The 23,371-nt window shown below is 41.3% G+C and overlaps 1 protein-coding gene across 1 annotated transcript; it reads right to left on the bottom strand.

Moving 5' to 3' along the window:
- Positions 1 to 6,320: 6,320 nt before the first annotated feature.
- LOC105893317 lies at positions 6,321 to 18,903 on the bottom strand. The gene is made up of 9 exons (XM_012819711.3): positions 18,556 to 18,903; positions 12,828 to 12,946; positions 12,513 to 12,615; positions 12,024 to 12,080; positions 9,889 to 10,027; positions 9,618 to 9,713; positions 7,983 to 8,116; positions 7,811 to 7,840; positions 6,321 to 7,557 (listed from the first exon to the last, which is right to left on the bottom strand). Exons 1-9 carry the CDS (start codon positions 18,571 to 18,573, stop codon positions 7,312 to 7,314), a joined length of 942 nt encoding a protein of 313 aa, XP_012675165.2. The 5' UTR covers positions 18,574 to 18,903; the 3' UTR covers positions 6,321 to 7,311.
- Positions 18,904 to 23,371: the final 4,468 nt, after the last annotated feature.

Genomic DNA, 23,371 nt, shown 5'->3' with positions numbered 1-23,371 from the left:
TTTAATGTTATTAATGTTTTTATTTTCAGTACTGTACTTGAAATGCACACTGACAAATTAACTTACCCAAGACATTATCTGCATGATCTACCAATGTTCCCTACAAAAAACATCTGCCTTTCTTCTGTAATTTCTGTAAAACACGAAAATTTGTATTATACACCTGCACTGTCACTGAGTTTATACATGCTTTCAGTTAGATTAATGTTATTGTCAAATTTACTGTTATAAGTATACTTTACATCTAAGAATAGATGTCCAAAATGCTGATCTACTCATGTTGTGTTATTTGTGAGTCTACATATACTGTCTATTTAGCCCTACTCCTACATACACAAGCAACTTTGCTATTCTGTCTGATTATGAATCTTAAGTGTACGTGTACAGCTGTAAGTGTAAGTGTACAACGGCTTCTAAAGCAAAGCAAGGGCAATGGATGAACTGGCATGATGTTGAGACAAGGACAATCAGTTGAAGAGATCAGCTGGCTATGGATGCCAATCACATCAAATTAACTGTTTGAGCCACTTATGATGTCCTCCCAACTCAGCAGAAACGGTGTGTGAAGATGGAAGCTGCAAGTTGTGTTTGGATGTTGGCTCATTAAAACATATTCTGCCTGAGTGTGAAATTAGCCTGACCCAGGGTTGCTACACGTGGAGAGTCAATCTGGGTTTCAAATCATTTGTGTGTTTATTTGAGAATAACTGAGTAGAGGTTAGCTCTTTCCCGGTTAATGACAGGGACAGTAGAATTTATTTTGTGCGAGAGGGGGAGAAAAGGACACCAGACATGTACAAACAGTACTGGGATATGGGGCAAGAAAGGAAGAAGCTAAAGTTTGCAAAACTTGTTGTTGAAGCGAGGGAACAAAGTTGGCAAGCACACACAAGGCCAGTGGAGATCAGTGTTAGGGGCTTTGTAGGTAAATCAACCATAACACTTGAATTGGATTTAGTTTCTCGAGAACGGTCACTCAAAGGAGCTGTCTGAGGCTGCTAATAATGCTAGTGTTTGTGTCTGAGGCACTTGCAGACTATTTGGAGCCGTGAATTAACCTGAACTAACACTGGCATATGTAAAATCTTGTCAAGGTGTATCTTGAGGGGGTCTTGGATGCCAGTCGCTACTGTTGAGCTTTCTGAAGGGGTTGTGGGCCTTATTCAATGAAAGGTGCCTGTATGAAAACCCCAGTAAAATGCTCACAAAGGCATCTTTGTTGTTGTATCCTGCTGCTCAGGTTCTATGGTATGGTTATGGGTTTTCTTAGAAGTTGTGGACTACAGACAGTGCATGTTGTACTGTGAAGGAGTGCCTTTATGGAACCTGGGTAGAACTTGCAGTGCGTGTTGTGGCTGTCACCAGGCAGGTGTGCATTGCTGTATCCTGCTGCACATGATCTATGGTAGGGCGGTTGTTATATTGGTTAGGTTAGGCTGTTAGGTATGAGTACCTGCATGTGACTGAGAGGATTGGCCGCTGTGGGAAGTCTGCAACCAGTAGCACAGGGAATTTAACATCTTTTCCTGTCTACTCAAAAGAACTATTTCTGTGGGCAGAGAATGAAGAAACCATATAGAAATGAGCAGAAGGAAACACAATTTGGAGTCTTCAAACTTAATTGGTCGGTAGTGGAACTGTTGTATTGAAGCAATATGACACTAGGCCTCCAGCCTCGTGCCTTCCGCCGAATCACAACCGTGGGGATAACCTTTACCAACCCCACTCTCACTCTTCTTCTTCTTCTTCTTTCACTTTAATGGCAGGTTACACGTAGTGGTGCTTGCTGCCACCTACAGATCACTGTAAACATTGCAGTTTTGGGCATCCCAGTAACACAAAACAAAGAAAAGAAAAAACAATAATAATACCAAAAGGGATATTCATATTCTCTTGTATAGCCCTGCTATTTTGAGGAACTTGACCAGTTCCCCTGGCCTTATTCCCTCCCCCAGAACCTCAGCCAGACCGAATCCCGAGCATCCAGCTCCCTGCAGTTGTTCCCTCCAATGCTCCCTGTGGCCCTGGTAGGTGGGACAGACGAGTAATACATGCTCCACAGTTTCCTCTTGGCCTGGACACCACATGCAATTTCCTGTGTCTGTCCCACCTACCCTGTATTGGGTGCTATTCAGCCGGGTATGGCCAATCCTCAGCCTGGCGACCACTATTTCATCCTTCCTGCAACCTCCAACTCTGGCTTCTCTCTCAACCTCTCTGTGTATTGCATACATATGCCTGCCTTTAGGACTTGTATTCCACTGGATCTGCCACTGCTTTGTCAGAGCCCTCCTTATAAAAACTTTTACCTCCCCCCTCCCAAGCTTAGTGTTGACCTGTGGCTCTGGATTTTCTAGCGCCTTCTTGGCTAGGCCATCCACCTTCTCATTGCCCCATATCCCCACATGGGCTGGGATCCACAGGAAAGACACAGAGGCCCCTCTCTGCTCCAGCCTATATAGGCATAGGTACACTTCATTCAGTAAATCCATTCTACTGGATCTAAATGACTGTATACTGCCCAACACTGCTGCAGAGTCAGAGCAAATAAGCCCCTCCTCTTGCCCAGTCTCCTCAACCCACTCTAGTGCTTTAATGATGGCAATTAGCTCCGTGGTGTACACAGACACCTCATCTGTCAGCCTCCAGGAGGCACAGACACCCATCCCCTTCACAACCATGGCAGCTGCAGTTTTCCCAGATTGTGGGTCCTTTGATCCATCAGTATATATCTGGACAGGTCTTGCATATGTACACCCAATGTGGTCTAGTGCGTACCCAGCCACGTACTGCTTCTCCTGTTCTTCCTGGGCACTTCAATATGCTCATGTCCACTATAGGCATGGGGAACAACCATGGTGGCACTGGTGACATGGCTACTGTCCGGCTAACCATTCCCTCTTTCAACCCCGCTTCCTGTACCCATTCCCTCACCCTCCACCCAAACCCCTTGCCTTTTTTGGCCTCGTACTCCCAGCATGGCTCTATCACTCTTTTTGCAGGATTCCCTTGATTGTGGCCTTCCAGGTTTGACCAGTAGGCTAGGGACAGCTTTTCCCTTCTGATTGCTAAAGGCATTTCCCCCAGCTCAACATGTAAACTCACTATTGGGGAGGATTGAAGTGCTCCACAACAAAGCCTCAGCGCTCGTGACTCCCACTCTCACTCATGGCACAACCGTGGGGATAACCTTTACCTTTTTTAAGGTATCTTAAAAAAACGTTGTTTTTGAACAGCCTTTTTAAGATAACGTGTGACATTGGTAAGCTTTTTTTAAGCTTTTTGTCCATGACTGATGCACTCATGCAGAATGTGGATGCAGTCCATATCTGCAACTGGGATGATTATGTCAGCTCTCTGCGTGCCATGCTACCATGGATGGTAGCGTATGACAACAATAGGTATGGGAGGTGGTTGCCTGACTTCTGGGCGATGCTGACACCTCTCCCTGACGATCAGGTCGCCTTCCTTCGTACTGACTTCACTCAGTTTATCACAGGCAACCCTTACTCCAACATAGCCTGGGACATGTGGATTGAGTGTACCATGAACAAGGGAAGCAAAATCCTTCAATCCTTCAGAATGAGAAGCAGCTTTTGGTGCACTCTAGAAATGTGAACAATGTGGCACAGATCCGGGCAGCTTTCAATACTCTGGCCAACCGAACAAAAGCCAAGAGGAAGCACACAGAATGCAGCCCTAAACGAATGCAACAAGATGAGCAGTGCATACAGAACCTGGTTGCGTGTATGAATGAGTTTGAATCCTTCCCGTTCAACCCAGCCTCACCTACACTCCGCACCCTGCAGTCAGCCACGCCTGCTTCTGATGCGCTTGTTGCAGACTTCAACACAGCCCATGCTGCAGGAGAAGAGAAGTTGACATGTTTTATGCAGAGCGGGTGTTCAGTAAGAATAAATCCCTCTATGCACCTGTCCCTCTGAGCAAACGACTGACATTTGGCAAGGAGAAACCTGGAGAGGACCTCAAAGTTAGAGCTGCTGAGATGGAGCGAAGCACTTTAAATGCAGTTATCAACCTGGTTGAGGTCAGTCAACTTGTGGACCTCCCTGAGTTGTTTGAACATCGTGTTGTCAAGGAGTGTGTGGCCTTATTTAACTACAACAGCACATACAGGAAGACACAGAAGAGCCAACTACTCCAGAAGCTCTGTCTGCAATCTGTAAATCTACAGGAACCATACACTGCTCTCATTGACATGGGAATGGTCTGAAGAATGGCTACACCATCAACAGAAGACCGACAGAAGCCAGATAGCACACCATACACATGGTCAGACTATGTCCACAAGCTAATATCTATCATGCCCGCCATGGTCGTGCTGATCATATCATCTGTGTCAATGACCCATACGATGCAGCAAACTCCACTAAAGATGATGAGAGACACCTCAGGGCACAGGGTAAGGCACATATCCCCAACACCTACATGAAATTGGATGATCCATTTCCATCTGCCAGAGCATTTACCACGTTGCTTTGTAGTGTTAGTAACAAGAGGCGTCTACAAAAATTGATATGCAGCTACCTGAACGACATTGCACAAACTGTTGATGCAGAGATTGTTTACTCTGTTGGCTCCCACTGTACTAACTTGTCAACCTCTGCTTTTACCAGTCTGAGGCAGACACTATCCTCTTCTCCACCTACGCAGTGCTGCGAGAGTCAGGCTATAGTGGACCAGTTGTCATTGATTCTGCTGATACTGATGCCTATGTCGCAGCAGCGTTTATCTCAAAGCAACTGCCTGGTATGCTCTACATCAAGAGAAAGCAGGAGACGGTAGTCTGCAGTGATCTGGTAACTGACGAGATGGCAGACTGCATTGTGCAGCTGCACTGTATGACAGGATGTGATGCTAACTCTGGATTCTATGGCAAGGTTAAGAAGTCAGTGTATGACCAGGTGGCGAAGAGCCCAGTGGCACGACAGCAGCTCTCACAGTGCGGAGATAGCCTTGACCTTGAGGAGGAGGTGTTACAGGAGCTATTCAAGTTCACAAGACATGTCATCTATGGTGACCACAAGAGTAGCACCATGGCTGAGGCCCGTGCGGTGAAGTGCAAGAGCATGGAAAATAAATCATTCATCCGTCTACCCCCAGATGAAGATGGCTTACGCCAACACTGCCTCCGTGCCAACTACTTGGCATATCTAGTACGCCATCCCTCCCTGAAGCACCACCCCTTGCCAATCGGACATGGATGGCAGTTTGTGGATTGTCATTGTCGCCCTGTCCGCTACACACAACCTGCTCTTCCAACTCATCTACCTGCATCAAGGCCAGTTGAAGACAGCGAGAATGCTCTGATTTGGACTAATCTTATATATCAATGTCCTTATTATTCACCAGTTACATTGTTAAAATAATGTGTAGCATATCACAACATGAAAGCATCCTGTAATTTACAATGTTATGTCTTTTTTAATGACCAAAAGGTCAAATGATTGGGGTACAATCTTATTCAAAACTTATTTCTGATATTCTTTTTTTTGTCCTTCCATTATAAGTAATGTATAAATGCCATACATTACCCATCTCCTGGAGACCCGGGGGCTGATTTGCGTATAAAACTTTACATTTATGGTCTCCTGGATGGTGGCCATCTTGGATTTTGAGGTCAACATGATGTCTTAATGTCAAAATGATGTCAGAATCACAATCTTTATGGTCAATTTACCACAAAAAATGTCTTCATACATTATTCTAGGTGATCAGGTTAAAAAGTTTATTTGTGTATCAAAAATTACGTTTTCGCTCTAACAGATGGTGGCCATCTTGGATTTCCGGGTCAAGATGATGTCTTAATGTCAAAATGATGTCAGAATCACAATCCGTATGGTCAATTTACCACAAAAAGTGTATTCATAAATTATTCTAGGTGCTCTGGTAAAAAAGTTACTTTTACAAAATAGGCCCTGATGCCATTTTTGATCCGGCCCTCTAGCAAAACATGCCGACATTTTTGCGAGGGACATGGGGGCTACATTTTTTATAAAAGGTTTATAGAAGTCAAATCAGTCGTCAAAACATCTTAGCCAGAGGATGGTCACTGTCACAAACTGGAGACTTGAAACAAAGAAATAGGATGCAAACGCTCAAGGCGTGTTTTACTGAGATAAATCAAAGTGCCACAATGGGCAAACAAGGCAGAGTTCACAGGACTGGAGAACAGTACATCTTGCTGATCACAAACAATTACACACAAAGACAAAGGAAAAGTCCAAGGCTTACATAAGAGCTCAGTGAATACATTGGTTACAGGTGAGAACTAAACTTAATTAATACAAAGGCTACAGGTGAGAACTAAATTAAATTAACACATTGGCTACAGGTGAGAACTAAATTCAATTAACACATTGGCTACAGGTGAGAACCAAACATGGAGGGAAAACTAAGGTGTGAGGGAAATACTAAACACAGGAGAGGGTGAACGGACTGGAGCAAGAGCAGAAACAGGAACAGAGGAGCGTGCAGCAGAGGCTGTGACAGTCACGGAACTGAGGTTTCTGACCCTACTATTGGTTCATCATACTGATTTTTGATTCATACTGATCAAGTGTTGTCTTGAAAAGTACAAATAACTTTGTGTACAATGAATTGTGTTATTAATACTTGGAAAATCAAGGAAACAGTTTGCATTGATCTTTTTGTATTTGTCCTTACTAAAGAAATACTGTTGAACTTACCAAATACATTTTTTAAGCTATAGCAACATAATACAGTTACCTCACACAACAACAACTGTTCCTTCCACAATTATTTACACCCCTGATGAAGATGAGTAAAGGTGATAAAGGGTCATCTTTGGTGAATTAGCTTAATCTCACACAAAAAAAGAGAAACTACCTTTAAAAAAAGTCCCTCGTCAAGTAGTTATTATTTTTGACCAAAATCACATGATTTACATGTAATCAATTACTGGTACCTCTAGAAAATCTTATAAACATAATGTAAATGAAGCTATTTCTCCATTTATGTTTTCTACTTAAAGTTGCTCAGAGTGTTTACGAACTTTCAAGCAGTAATCCGTGACTTTCTGTTTCCTCACGTCTAAAAATATTTTTAGCTGGATTTGTGTATTCATGATAACACCAGGAAATGATGGAAAATAAAATACATGAGCTTTTTTTTTTGTTGCAAAGAGAGCAGGCAATAAGACAAGACAAGATTAATACAAGATATAAAATACAAACTTTACAAAATAAATGTAAAAAACTGATGCAAACCAAACACAGCCAAACAGTAAAAGAAGGTACACCTATCGCATAGCAGTGCGTAGTATGACTGTCACACAAAGTGCAACATGGTGTCTTTGTGAGTTATGAGCATTTCCTTGCATTTCTTATTGAAGACTATTTTGAAGTACTTGTTGTCATTTTCATGTCTGGCTATTACTATTTTTTCCCCATCTGCACAAATGTAATAGCCACTGTGTGAAGCCGACTGAAAGTGCCATGTATCGGGATTCTTACGGATAGCGTGAAACAAATAGGGTTTGTTTGCCTCGACTGCTTTGATGTCCGTGGACTTTCCCTGAAAAATAAAAAAACAAATCAGGACATGCCTACAGTAATCATTACATTGCATGACAAGCTCAATCCTAGAATGAAACAGGTTTTAATCATGCTTTTGATTATGTCCAGTGCCTCTGACAACTAGTCTTACTTTGTCACTGTATGTAGTAATCAAAATGGATACAATATTTTTCAGACTCAAATTCATATGTATTTTCATTCTCTTTAGTAAGGTAAGGTAAAAGAAATGTTTTTTTTTTTGTCTCAGTCACCGTTTGGATGCCCAGCAGCGTTGGATTTGCCTAAAAAAGAAATCAATCAAATCATGCCATTTTAAGAATGCCAACACTATTCATGACAGTGTATAATAAGCTCATCCGTGGAATGAAGCATGAACTACTTCAAATGTAGGTTGTAGTGCTTTTGATTATGTGGTCATCATACCTCAGCTTTCAAAATCACTCCATCTGTTGCTTCCCCTTCACATTTTAGGAAGAGTTTATTGCTAAATTGCAGGGCAGCAAGTTGAGTAGATTTGTCTTGGTTAAATCCCCTCATTTGCAGCATTGCCATTCCATCTGAAACACATGCAATATAAATTCAGTCCATAAAATGTAAGAAAGTGTATTTAAAGATAAAGGACTACTGACAGGCAAGATATAGCGGATGTTTCGGTGACCACTTAGGGTTGTGGAGCTTTTTGTACGCTGTCATCATACATTACTAATCATTCATTTAACACTGTGATGGTCTTTGTCATATCCTGCTGATGGAGAAGTATAAGGAAAAATTGATCATACTCAATTTTATGATTATAATCGTTCTCTTATTTGCACTTTTTCTCTGCGCTCCCTTCTTTAAAAAAAAACATTATTAATTAGTATTAGTTAATGATAACGATTTGCTGTCTTTATTATTAACCTTTGCTATTGTTAAGACTCAAATTGAAACGATTGTTTTTTTCATGAGTCTCAGACATTACATGTTTACTAGTCGTTCATTATAGCTTATTCTGGTATCTTATTCTGGTAGTTTATTCTGGAATCTTATTCTGGTATCTTATTCTGGTATCTTATTCTGGTAGCTTATTCTGGTAGCTTATTCTGGAATCTTATTGTGGTATCTTATTTCGGTAGATTATTCTGGTAGATTATTCTGGTATCTTATTCTGGTATCTTATTCTGGTAGCTTGTTCTGGTAGCGTATCCATTGCACGTATGGAGCAGAAGCCACTGAGATTGCACGGTGCACAGCTGACCTCTTTGGACTAAAAGCGATGAGGAAAAATCAGCTTTCACAATTGTTTTTGGACACCGTAGGCTACAAAATGACTCCTACGCTTATTTATCTAGTCCATTAATAGACATTCAATATCCATATGAAATACAACTTGAATAGAATTTCAGTCCCTGAATAGGTTACATAGGGCTACAACTCCAAAAAAAGAACCTTTAACTTATCTATTTCTACACATAAATAGTCCAAAGTCTATTTGAACTTAATTGAACTGAGAGAGGGAGACAGAGATAGAGAGACCTTCACTTGACAGACTTTGCGATATAAATACTTTAATTTGAGACTTTTTCCATTCTCAGGTGAAAGTGTACTGACCTATAAAACCAAACTTTCATTGTCTGTTTACAGGACAAATAATTTAGTGCAGTGTTTTTCTCCTTCTGCAGGCAGCCAGTGTGTTGTGTTTTAGAGGGGACTATCGATTAAAATCTTTCATTAAAAACACCAGAAATTGTCGTTAACACGTTTGTTGACACATCTTTCAAAGTGATTGTACTAGCTAACACTGATGACTCCAGAATCTATTTTTGCTTGGCCTTGGTGCCCATTGAAGCCCCACTAGAGCTGGTCAGTCAGGTGGTGGCATTCACGTCTCAGGTGATTGGATTTTTCATATTTTTGGTGTCAGAAGTGAACACCCTGAAACTAAATGTGCTAACGAAAAGATTACCAGAGTCAGTCACAGCTGTTTAATATCTATGTAGCAATAACAATTACTCCTGATGCAGCAATCAAGAAATTCAAACTAAGAGAAATGAAAATAGGAAGACACTGAGCTCAAACCTCCTGTCTCTTTAAGACGTGGTCCCTCATTTGTCCATGCAAGGTACTCAGCGGATTGGATAAACTCAATTTTTGCGCATTCCCAATATAATGAGTCTGGAAAAAAAATGCACCCAAACGAATTTAATGAAATAAGATAAGAAATAAGATATTCTGTATTCAGAGAAGTCAGTATCCACACATCAATAAAAGGCAGTCATTGAGATGGTCCATTCCTATCTAAGAGGTACTCAGACAGAGGAACAGGGAGAGAAGGAAGGCAGCCACTTACTTGTAAATTTTGTGTCCATAATGCTAGAGGTGCATGAGTCGTCATTGTCTGAACACAACATATTAATCTTGGCATCTTGCAGCATGACGATCAGTGTGGTTTCTTCACATGTGTTGCCAGAGCCATCCTCAACTTTAAACTTAATTCATAATCAGACAGAATGTTAGCAAGGTTGCCTGTGTATGTAAGAGCAGGCCTAAATATAGAGTATATGTAGACTCTGTATGTAGACAAATATGTAGACAAATAACACAACATGGGTAGATCAGCATATTAGATATCTATTCTTAGATGTAAACAGGGGCGTATCTAGACCTATTTTGGTGGGGCTGGAGCCCCCCCAAAAGTTTCCTTAGCCCCCCCCAAAATTATATTTATTTTTTTATTTTGAGATCGTCAAATTCACAACAACCGATTTAGTGAACTTATTTTGTTGAATTTTTAGAGTTAGGAATAATATAGGCTCGAGTGGCACAGGATTCCCGCCTGTTTGAGACTGTGGTGGCAAGCGCACGGCTCTGTTTGGTCGTGAGTGAGCCTCGCGAGCGTGCAGACAGACGGTGATAGCGTCTAGTTAACAGACTTGGAGCGACTGTCCGACCCAAGCTGGTGAAAGCTGCCATAATCAGCTGCTGGATATAAAGGTATAGCACATGAAGTTTAAAATAGTAAAAGAAACGAAATGGTTAAATCATCACGAGTTAATTACAGATGTCGTGGCTCTCTTTTATCTTGCCGGTTCATTGATCCTGTGTGTATGCTACCCTACTCAGTAGCTCCACCAGCTATAACTAGCTAGTGAACTCTAGCCTACAATATTAACCTACTCACTTGAGCTGCAAATCCCTACCATGCTACAGTATAATTAGCACCTATCTCAGCAGATATCAATATGTTTATTGTTGTGCCATATTCTAAATTTGAATTTGTTCATTTCTCTTCCTAAAACCCACTAGAGGACACTATTTAAAAAGGATATTTTCAAAAAATTCTTAAGGGGGAGCATGCCCCCAGACCCCCTTAGTTTTGCTGGGTCACAGGAAAAATAGCTTTTATCGAGGGGCTTAGCCCCCCCCCCAAAAGTGGGAACATAGATTCGCCCCTGGATGTAAAGTATACTTATAACAGTTAATTTGACAATAGCACTAATTTAACTGAAAGCATGTATAAATTACAGAAGAAAGGCAGACTACTAATGAAGTAAATTCTAAAATCAGGTACATGCTGGGATCAGATGTTTTTTGTAGCGAACGTTTGTAGATCATGCAGATAATGTCTTGGGTAATTCATTTGTCAGTGTGCATTTCAAAATACAGTACTGAAAATAAGAGAACCAATCTAAAACTGTGCTCAAACTGACTGGAGCCTGTCTAGATGGCGAAAAGATGCAAAGCAACAGAATGAATGTTATTGTCACGCCAGCGCTGAGCCCTGCTCCTGCCACGCCCCCTCCTGATTCAACTCACCTGCCTCAGTCACCTTCCCAATCTCCTGATTGCCTGATCACCTGCACGTGTCACTCCCCCCACTACTATATAAACTCCTCACTCCCTTCACTCTCTTGTCTGGCCTCGATGTAAAAGGTCTATTCTCCATGAAGCAACCAGTTCCTGACTCATCTCCCGCGATCGTCCCAGCTCTTTGCTCTGACTTCCAGGTCTATCGTTATTTCCTGTTCTGTTCCGAGCTCCTACGCTCGAATTCTCAGGTGTGGAGTTATTTCCTGTTTTCTCCCTAGTGTAACTTCTGAGCTTTGTGTTTACTGGACTTTATAACATCTGAGCATAATCCCCTGTTGTGTGTGCTTTATAACTTCTGAGCATAATCCCCTGTTTTGCGTTTGTTCTCCCATTTATTCCCATGTTCTTCTTGTTACTGGCTGTTTCCAATCAACTGTCATATTCCACCTCTGAGTCCTGATGTCCATGACAGTTATATTCAACATATAAGCTTCAAAGCTTTTTTTACTTTAAAGAATATATTTGGATGTAACCCCTATGTAATCACATTTTAATTTTTTCTCAGTAACTGTAACGGATTATTCACATTTGTTATGTAATTTAATTACATAACTCTGTTACATGAAACTAGTTACTCCCCAGCCCTGATTATTATTATGGAAAAAGGCAACTCACCACATCAGACACTGCTCCTTGCTGTAATCCATCTCTGTCATGATGGTGAGCTATTGTCTTAAACATCAAAACGATAGTAGAGGGATTTAACAGGAACATAAAATGGGACAATGATCTTTATGGATACTCTGTTCCAGATTTCACATTTCAGAGCTATATCCATTCTTAACCATTTAAAGGAACACAACTTCTCCTATGCTGAAGTCCAGTGCTTTAAGAACTTTAAGTAGATTGTGATAATGGCATTGGTTGCATTTGGGACAGGTACGTTTTCTTTTTCCCTAGCAGTAGATGTTGCATTGATCCCTGCTTTGATGGTTAACCAAGGCTCATATCTTACACAGACTTTCAAAAGAGGCACGTTGTATTTTGGACCAAGGGCAAGTATTGGGACAGGCCCAATATTTCAGTTCGCCTTTTAATTGGACGACAATGAATGCTGTAGAAGTGAGCTGGACGTGCCAGGATTGAAAGAAAATTATGCCTTACCAAAGAGAGGGAGCCTTGATGTAAAGACAGTGAATTGAAAAATTCTTCTGGAGGCAAAGACGAAAGATTTCTCCCATTCAGCTCCAGGAGTGTATCTCCTTTTCTGTGTAGGCAGCAATAATGGCAATCATGTCATCATTTGGTTTTATTATTTATCATTTCATATATTCCTGCTATGCATACACTATACACTATGTTACAACAGTGTTTTTCATCCAACATGCTTCATCAGCATTCATACACAGTAAGTCTTTAGCCCTAAATATCTTACAAGAGGAAAGAAGTTCCTAGTAGTGGAGGGCGGACATTTCTTACCTTAGGCATACTTCACCTCCAGGCATGGTTTCCCCCACAGCCTTATCCACTGTATATTGGTGGGTTTCTCCATTTTGATGTCTGTGATGGATATAAATGCTGAAACACTTGGGTCCAACCTTGAAGACAAAGACATGTACTGTTAGTCAGAAACTGTGCAACTCTATGGACACATAATAATAATAATAATACATTTTATTTCACAGCGCCTTTCATGTCACTCAAGGACGCTTTACAATTTAAAACAGGAGCAAACAAATAACAAAACAATTAAAATTAAAAGTGCAAGTAAAAACAGCATGGCAACTACAGTGAGAATGCAATCCTGAAAAGGTGGGTTTTGAGAGAGGATTTGAACTGAGGGAAGGAGTCAATGTTTCGGATGTCAGGTGGGAGTGAGTTCCAGAGTTTGGGAGCAGAGCGGCTGAAAGCTCTGCTCCCCATGGTGGTAAGCCGGGCAGAGGGGACAGTTAGGTGGATGGAAGAGGAGGATCTGAGGGAGCGGGTGGAGGTGGCAGTGTGAAGGAGGTCAGACAGGTAAGGAGGGGCAAGGTTGTGGATGGCTTTAAAAGTATGAAGAAGAATTTTAAAGTTGATACGGAAGTGAATTGGAAGCCAGTGGAGTTGCTGTAGGATGGGGGTGATGTGGTGGAAAGAGGGGGTGAGGGAGATGATACGGGCAGCTGAGTTCTGGACCAGTTGGAGCTTATGGAGGGATTTCTGGGGGAGACCAAAGAGGAGAGAATTACAGTAGTCGATACGGGAGGTGACAAGGCTATGTACAAGAATAGAGGTGGTGTGGGGGGTGAGGGAGGGACGGAGGCGATTTATGTTACGGAGATGGAAGTAGGCGGTGCGGGTGGTGATGTTGATATGAGATTTGAAGGAGAGTGAGCCGTCGACGATGACACCCAGACTCTTTACCTGGGGGGAGGGGGAAACTATGGAGCTGTCAATTGAGAGGGAAAAACTGTCAACTTTGAGTAGAGTGGATTTAGTACCGACTAAAAGGATTTCGGTTTTATCACTGTTAAGTTTGAGGAAGTTTGAGGTGAACCAGGTATGAAGTGCAGAAAGGCAATCTGTCAAGGATGAGGGAGGAAGAATGGAGTTGGGCTTGGTGGAGAGGTAGAGCTGGGTGTCATCCGCGTAGCAATGAAAAAGAATATTGAATTTACGGAAAATAAGGCCAAGGGGAAGGAGGTAAGTAATGAAAAGGAGGGGACCCAGGACAGAGCCCTGGGGGACACCAGAGGAGACAGGGGACGGTTGGGAACGGAAGGATTTGAGTTGGATGAACTGAGTGCGGTCTGAGAGATAGGAGTGGAACCAGTCAAGGGGGATGCCAGTGATGCCGATGGAGGATAATCTGTTGAGGAGGATGGTGTGGGAGATTGTGTCGAAGGCCGCACTCAGGTCAAGGAGGATGAGGATGGATAGTAAACCGGAATCAGCTGCAATAAGGAGGTCGTTGGTGATTTTCAGAAGGGCCGTTTCAGTGCTATGGCGGGGACGGAAACCAGATTGGAACTGTTCATATAACTGTTCACATGCATTTCATGAAGTGGTTGTGCTATCCACAAACCCATCCTATAAGGGCAAACAGCAGCTTTTTCAATTACATACTTTCTGCATTTGTGCAGTAGTAGTGCTATATAAATAACATCTGGTGTGGGCGTCCTACTTATTACTGAGGAAATGAACTTAGTATGCTACAAATATCAAAATGTACTATGTTGTCATAGGTGTTAAACAACAAACTGAACTCAATACTAAATATGTAAAGCTCTTTTTATGTGCCACTGTATTGATTGGAATGACAGGATGTCCTTTTTGGGACCAAATGCAGAATTTCACCGAGATATTTTACTAGTGAATCACACATCATTTGCGACAACACAGAAGAAAGTATGAACCATTGAAAATAAAAATAAACCCCCACTTTTCTTACCCGTAGTTGAACACTCTCTCACAGTCAACAGTTTTTGCAAACAAATACCTTGCATAATTTTACACTTTTTGCCCAATCCCCTTTGCGATACAGCGTGAGCCTGCTGGGCGGAAAGGTGAACTAGTTCAGTTTGTTGCCCTGAAGGCACGTGGCCATGAGGGCCGTGTGGTTGTGGTTTGATGTGTGAAAATACGGTATGTCTCGCCAGCGCTGAACTCTGCTCCTGCCACGCACCCTTCGACTTCAACTCACGCACCTCTGTCTCATTCACAATCACCGGAGTATTAATCAAGCACACCTGTCACCTCTCTACTTACACCCTTCACATTAATTATCAGTCCAGTTTGAAGTATTATTTAACTTTGGGAACTGCACTATGTAAGTGGAACAACAAAAACATATTATTTTATGATGTAATTTCTTCATGGTCACATTTAATTTAATTAGTGTAATGTACTGTGTGTATTGCTGTGTAATTTGATGTTTGTCACTGCAGCTTTAAAACCTTTTCAGTACAGAACTTGTGCCTGCCATTACAATCATCTGTTCAGTCTCAATCAACAGGCCCAAGTATCAAGTATCTCTGTTAAAAGTTACAACACTAAACTGACAGCCATGTTGCTGTGAATAACATGGCATGTGATTTAATACATATTACACCCATAGTGAAAAAGTTGTCACTTTAGTGGCAAAGTCGTTTGTCATTATAATGATAATAGATTTACAACCATCATGAAGATCAAAATAGAGGAACAAGATAAGTAGGGAGGAACCTGGTGAATAATCAAATTCAGAGGCAAAGCAGAAGCACATGTGAATGAAAGGGCCAGATAAAACTTCAGCACAAGAAAAAAGTGAATTATCAATTGAACTGAAAACTGAAAGCATTGAGAGAGGAAGAGAGCAAATACACAAACAAACAAACACCCTCTTGCCTGAAGAAAACATTTCTTGGGTGACCTCAGCAGGGTATCTGCACACATAAGGCTAATAGACCCAGTGTCGTAACAGATCTTGGATGTGCATGCTACCCTCAACAAGCACAGGATTGTAGATGTGCTTAGCATTACGATTCCGCACAAGGTCACCTAAGTACTGCAAAAGTGGTGTACTGTGGGTGCAAGGTCTCACCACCAGGGGAGGCTCAGCCCCTGGGTTGGTGTTCAGCACCTTGTCTGGATCTTTTCCCCAGCCAACGAAGTAGACCCTTGGTATAAAATATATTTGCTATTACACCTGAATTTCCCTACAGGGATTAATACAAGTGTATCTTATCTTATTGTATTACAGCTCATCCTCGCTGCCTTAGTCTGGCACAGAACTACACCTGACAAGCTAGTGATGTGGTCACTGATGCTTAGTTCAACATTCTACTTTAAGGCAATGCGGGTAGCCGCAAAAAGATCAACAGAAACTCTATGCTCAAACAGAGAAAATGAGAATGCACAGGTGAGGGCCTCTGACCTGTATCTTACACCAACGGATAGCAACACCTGTGATCACTGACAGAAAGACAGTTAGAGAAACTGATCACTGAAACTAAGCTGAGAGCACCTGTGATTTTCATTTAGCCGAACTATATGAACATGGTTATAAAATTACCTCTGAACACAAGAACCTTCTCAATTTTGGACCTATGGGCTGCTGTGTCCATCTGCGTGTCTGCATCATGGCTCCACAAGGAAAAGAATTGCCAGAGGGACTGAAAGTTCTGATTGTGAGTCTTCACAAAGATGGAAAAGGATACAGAAAGATCTGTTATTTAACTAAAAATCAGTTGAAACACGGTATCAATCACAGCTATAATCAGGAGGTATAGAGCGACCCAAAGTACCACTATTCAGAGCCACAGTGGCCATCCTCTTGAAATGATGCCCCAGACAGTGCACACTACTTGCACACTCTAGTTCTGAGAAACAGACATGGGGAAGTGCTTCAAACACAGGGGTTATCAATGTGTTTCTGTGACCGCTTATGTGACTGACAGTGCAAACACTGCATAATATCAACCTCTATGGATGGTGTCCAAGAAAAAAATGAATAATGGGAGCACCACTTTGTGGTCAGATGAGACCGAGATATAGATCTAGCATGTTTGCCATGAACCTGGCCAGTGAAACATGGAGGTGGGAGTGATGATAGGGGGCTGCATGAGTGCAACATTTGTTGGAGTGATGACATTTATAGATGGCACCATTGACGCCTGTGGATATAGGCTACCAAAATACTAGAGCCGGGGGAAAATGAATCAGGGTGCTAATGTGAAAGATTCAGAATCAATGCACGATGTGATGCCATATCAGTGAATGAAAGGTTAACTTACAGATACTGGGCATTAATACTCCATTTACACAATCCTTGGGTCTTGTGATGCCAGCCGGGCACAGTTACATGTTAGTTTGATCACATTTTAAACATATTTTAACATGATTGTGCAGTCATCAAATCAATGAATGAACACATAACTTTAAATTAACTTCAAACTAGTTACTAAGCTTAGCTTAATGCTAGTAGCCTTCTTGCTACTACTTACTGCGGTGTCATATTAGCCAAGCACAATCCACGGTTCTTTCAAAAGGTTTTACACATATTTACCATAGATAGGCCTGCATATGAATTTCTGTTTATTATCTTGTGATATAGATAAGCATGATTTAATTTGATCTCATAAGAGCCAGCTATTTTAATGTATAGTATGGTGACGGAATAATCCTTTAGGCCTAATTTGTTTAAATGTGAAAACAATTAATTTTGTTTATAGAAGTTGCATTTAACAATACTGTAGACCACTAAATATTTAGTATTTAGACATAGGCCTACTCCTGGGTAATCTTCTTTTCTTTTTTTTTTTTTAATGCAAGTCTCTCAGTTTTTAAAACAGCTGTTTAATAAAAAGTTTAAAGAGTTAAAATCTGAGTGCTTGTATTAAAATACATGAAAGCCAAGATGCATTGTGATGCATTGATGATCATTTAATAATTTAATCATAATCCTTTGAATTGTAATTGAACTGAATTAAGAGGCCAGTGAAGATTTTCAACTCTACAAAATACTGGCAGACAAGATGACACCCAGCCTCCAGAAGAGGAATATTACAGCATGATAATGATCCAAACCACAATGCCAAAATCACGCAAGAGTTTTTAAAGAAGACAGAGTTAAAAAATATGCCCTGTCCAAGTATATTGCCTGACTTAAATCCAATAGAACACCTTCGAATTTACATGAATACGGGTGATACAGTTAAGCTGTTATTTCACTGTAACTCGCCGCATACCTTCCAGCAGTTTAGATGGTATTTTCCCCGGCAGCAACACCCATCATTAAGGAGGAGACTGCAGCGAGTCAAACATGCCTCAAACATGAGCATACAAAGTTATGGTGCTGTGTTGCATACTGGCGCCTTTAGAAACTGGGCAAATTATAGAACGCCACTAGCCTTATGAATAATTGGAATTAATTACAGGGAGGAATACGGATGATCTATCAGAAATGCAAAAAAACATAAACATCGGACCACCTCTCCCCCTTTTTCATAGATGTTACCAGTACGGTAAAGTCTTGAATTGCCAAGTAATGTATCACCTTGAGAGTCTAATAGTACCATTAACTTCTGTTTAGCGGCTGAAGGATATGATTAAAAAATTCCAGGAATTGCGAACATCTTCAACTATGAGAATCACAGTGTACGCATCAAAATCACGAATAAATTCAAATACCAAAACTTTTCTCACGTTAGCTAAATATGCCATCACAACTAAATGATGCCAGCCTTACTTGAGCTTGCTCTTCCATGTCGACAAAAGCTGCGCCTTTTGTTGTCTGATGAACAGTTATTTTTCCTCCGCAACTCTTTCAGCTGTCGTTCGATGATCTTGGACGAGCCCAACTTACAGGTCGTCGACGTTTTAAATATGACAAGGGATCTCACTCTCTTTCATAGTAGGTGGCACGCCTTCAGTATCCGGTTTAAAAAATGCGAGGTAAAGCCTTTAGATCTGACGCGATTGGAAACACACACAACGGCATAGGCAAACAGCAGCAACGTCAGGGTTTAACAGGGGGAGCCTCTAAAGAGGTTCACTATCAAATCAGTCCGCTAGAATGAGATATACTGTCATCCACTGTTGTATGACTGAACAGAAAAAAGGGAAATGAGCTTTGTTCAAATAATTCCTACATTGCATTCCCTTGTTATCTTTGTCCTCACTGGACTTTACGTCGTGTTCTGTCATTTTGCCACAGCTTTGGCTATTCATTTCATAGGCTACACTAGAGCAGCTAGACAGCTAGAGCAGCAGCTTAATCCTCGGCTCTCGTCCTGCTTGACTTATCAGCTGCGTTTGATACAGTCAACCACCGCATCCTTCTGTCCATACTGTCAAGTATGGGTATTTCTGGCAATGCGCACTCCTGGTTTGAATCCTACCTCACTGGGCGCTCGTTCAACGTGTCTTGGCAAGGTCAGCTGTCTGTACCTCACCTCCTCACCACTGGGGTGCCCCAAGGCTCGGTGATGGGACCACTTCTCTTTGCCATTTACACCACCTCGTTGGGCCCTATCATCCGCTCGCACGGGTTTTCCTATCACTGTTATGCCGATGATACTCAACTGTTTCTGTCTTTCCCTCCTGAAGACACCACGGTCTCGGCGCGGATCTCGGACTGTCTGGCTGATATATCCCAGGGACGTGCGGTCCTATGAGGCAGGTGAGGCAATGCCTCACCTGTCATCTTGAAAAGTAAAAAAAAAAATATATATATATATATATATATAAAATAAAATAAATATTGATATGTCTCTACTACTCTGTGGTATAGGTGTAATTTCTGCATGATTCCAATCATTTCGAGCATTTTTATAATCAAAATCGCTGAATTCGCTGAATTTGCGCATTTCCTATTAGGCCAGGCAAATTAACCCTTTTTGGAGCCAATAATAGAATTAATTGTAAAATAATTTTTTTCAGCATAGATCATTTCTATGAGGTGTCCAGAACAACATACTAAGAAATCCTAGTTGAGGAAATATGTTTAATTCTCATCAATCTGAGATGTGTGCTAATAATGCATGGCAAAAATACACCTCAAAAATGTAATTTTTTTCCTTTACTCCTATCAAAATGAAACTTTAGACAATGAAAGTACCCATGAAAAGTAACATTTTTGTATTACAAGTTTCTTTGAAAATGAATTTTAATATGCAAATGAGCTATACACTAATCGAATATGCCCAAAATACATCCAAATAGGCTTATTTTTTTCCTTTACTCCTACCACAATAAAACTTTACATGGTAAAAGTATACATGAAAAGTAACTTTTTTTGTATGCATTATTAGCACACATCTCAGATTGATGAGAATTACACATATTTCCTCAACTATGATTTCTTAGGACTTTTAGTATGTTGTTCTGGACACCTCATAGAAATGATCTATGCTGAAAAAAATTATTTTGCAACTAGTCTGTCGTAAAACGCTATTTTGCCTGGACTATATTCAAATAGACGGGAGAAAACAAGGGAGGTGCGGTCAGGTTAGGCACCATGTATTGTCTATGGGAGCTAGTGAGGCAGTGCCTCACCTAGGATTGCGCAATCGCTCCAAACTGGGTTTTGCGCATGCGTGCGCATGCGTAGAACCTTTCAGCTGAGCTCAAAACGCATTGAAAAATCATGTAGGTGAGGCACACAGTACCTCTGCCTCAATGAAGGGGGCGTGCGAGAGCGCACCTGTCGGGGTTATGCTGGGAAACGTTGCTCTTCTTCTACTTGACGGCGAAAATGGAAGATTTTATTGCTAAGCTGAAGCAGTTCTCAAAACTGGACTTTCAGTTCAAACGTGAAATGATTAATAATGGGAGACCAATGCCGGAGTTAAAAGCTATGCTTCAAGCGACAGGACGGAAGATAACTCGATCGACTTCTCACATTCAAAGCCAAATTCGCCTTATTCACATGCGCCGCCATTTTGAAACGAAAACGAGGCTTGGTTGGGTAAACCCGACCGGAAGTCATTCTCTACCATACGAAGATAGTTAGATAGATGGATACTTTATTAATCCCGAGGGAAATTTAGGGAGAGTAATGATGGACGGAGAATGGACCACACATCTTCTGCCCTTGCGGCATTAATAGATTGTTTTTTTACAACTCACCGTCAGCATCATGTTTATTTACTTGGCTAGCTAGCAAATGGCAGCTAAGTTATACTGTCAGAATTGATAGCACGAATGAGTCAAATTTGTAAAATGACAGGTGATTCATGGCATCTTTACCAGGATGATCTTGTGAATAGCAATGCTTTTGCAGTCAGAAAGAGAGAGAGTGGCAGGGCAAGTGTGAGAGCGAGGGCAGTTCCCTCCACGAGAAAGAATGAGATCCCCTACATGGTCAGGGTAGCTAAGTTAGATGTTACAGCAACAGAAGGGAGGAATTGCTAATCGCTAACGAGATGCTAGCGGCGAAACCTGTTGAAATGTGCTTACTTTGACACTATGACAAACTAGTGAGTCAACGACTTTCCTAACACAGTCAAACATCAAGCAAGTGCAACACAAGACGGCAAATAAGCTACTTACTAGTTTGGTAGACAGTAGTAACCTGGCGGCTTAAGGCAAACTTACATAACGCAGTAGGCTAATATGCCTACGGACCCTGGTATGACAATAGCACAGAGGCTATTCTCCATATTAAACGTCATTGCAGCGCCCCAATTTTTTTAAGCTGTTTTTTAGATTGCTAATCCTTACCCTTACCCTAAAGTACAATTGCTAAATACAGTTACTTTAAGGCAAAAGAGTTCCTCACGTTCAGAGGCTGTTCAAAGGTTGCTCATGTTGAGCTTTCTGGCACACACATTTCATGGTATGTTTGGTGCATTTCATAATAGCCAAGTAAATAAACATGATGCTGACGGTGAGCTGCATAAAAATAATCTATTAATGCCACGGTTATAGGGGGCAAGAGCAGAATATTTGTGGTCCATTCTCTGTCCATCATTACTCTTCGTATCGTAAAGAATGACTTCCGGTCGGGTTTACCCAACCAAGCCTCGTTTTCGTTTTCAATATGGCCGCGACGTGAATAAGGCGAATTGCTTTGAACATGTTTGGAACCTCAAGAATAAATTTGGTTTTGAACTTACAGCGGCAGCTCCGTTGATTTCCCATTATTTCTATTGGGATTGTTTTATGTCTATGTGAAGCCATTTAACATCACTCAAGTGGTTGTGATTACTTGGAACCCAAGACTGCTTTTTATTGGTGAGCTGATTTTGAGAAATTAAACTTAAATTGTAGGTAAGTTATGTTTCCTGGTTGCAATGGTTATCCTGTTGCTACGTTAGCTAATTAGCTAGCTAAGGACACTTAATAACCTTACGAGTTAATCGGAAGAGTTCAATTTGCATGAAATGATAGCTGGTTATCTAGCTGATGTTATAGTCTCCTCGATTTAACTCTTAAAATGATAATGGGAAAAGGTAGAAACCCTCAGGGTGCTTGTGCAACTTCGTAAGAAAGAGTTCATATTCAGGAGTTCATATTCATGAGTGCATAATATTTACACATGAGTTCATCACAAGCTAGCAGCTGCCTACTGTATGCACCTTACCTATGTGTGTGTAAAGAATGCTTATATGAAAAACAACCAGTAGTCAATGTGAAAGCTGCCAATTGAATGGTGATCTTAGATACTCTATCGTAAAGGCGCCTATTAACGCCCCAGCTATTAAAAACATTTATAGATCGAAAAATCTTTAATCAATCAATCTTACATATTTCAGTAGCGGTGGGTGTCTAGATTAGGACTGGTAACTTGTTTGGATTTCAACTGGAACGTTTTTTCAGTTATTTTTTCCGTTGTGTAGACCGACACGCAAAATTAGCTGATACAGGAGGTGGAACCCATTAACAGTCTTTCTGTATATATGTCTATGGAAAGCTCTATGACCCTCACAAATTCTCGTTGCGAAATCGAATTCGTTCAGTTCGTTCCATGAGGGTTTGTACACACAGAAATACATCGCTGTCTAGTACACTAAATAATGCTGTACTGCACTTTTTTGCACACATACAAGTTAAATACCCCCTTTGGGAGCGTATGGTGTTTAAAATCCGTTATCCTGGTTGATATAGAAATCAATATTAAGTAACATGTACCTGCGTGAGGCTGTTAATAGGTTTTGGGCGTTAATAGGCGGCGTTACTAAATTGGGTTTATGTTTGACTCTGAAAAAGTCAGTGCCTCACCAGCCACGAACCTCACCGCACGTCACTGATATATCCACATGGATGAAAAATCACCACCTTCAGCTGAACCTGGCCAAAACGGAGCTGATGGTCTTCCCAGCCAAACAGGTCATCCACCATAACATCAATATCAATATTGACTCTTTATCTCTTGTTCCATCCAAAACAGCAAGAAACCTGGGGGTCATTATTGATGACCAACTGACCTTCACGGCCCACATCGCTTCTGTCTCCAGGTCGTGCCGCTTTGCGCTATACAACATCCGCAAAATCAGGCCGTACCTAACCCAGTATGCCACCCAGCTGCTGGTGCAAACCTTGGTGAGTTCCCGCCTGGACTA

Source organism: Clupea harengus, chromosome 21 (genome assembly GCF_900700415.2).
Source record: "Clupea harengus chromosome 21, Ch_v2.0.2, whole genome shotgun sequence".
NCBI lineage: Eukaryota > Metazoa > Chordata > Actinopteri > Clupeiformes > Clupeidae > Clupea > Clupea harengus.
This window is presented reverse-complemented; position numbering and strand designations above follow the sequence as displayed.

Coding starts and splice junctions, on each gene's coding strand:
- LOC105893317 (XM_012819711.3), bottom strand. Junction 12,616..12,827: donor GGAGGTGAAGTATGCCTAAG/GTAAGAAATGTC, acceptor CTGCCTACACAG/AAAAGGAGATACACTCCTGG. Junction 9,714..9,888: donor TATGGACACAAAATTTACAA/GTAAGTGGCTGC, acceptor TTTTTTTTCCAG/ACTCATTATATTGGGAATGC.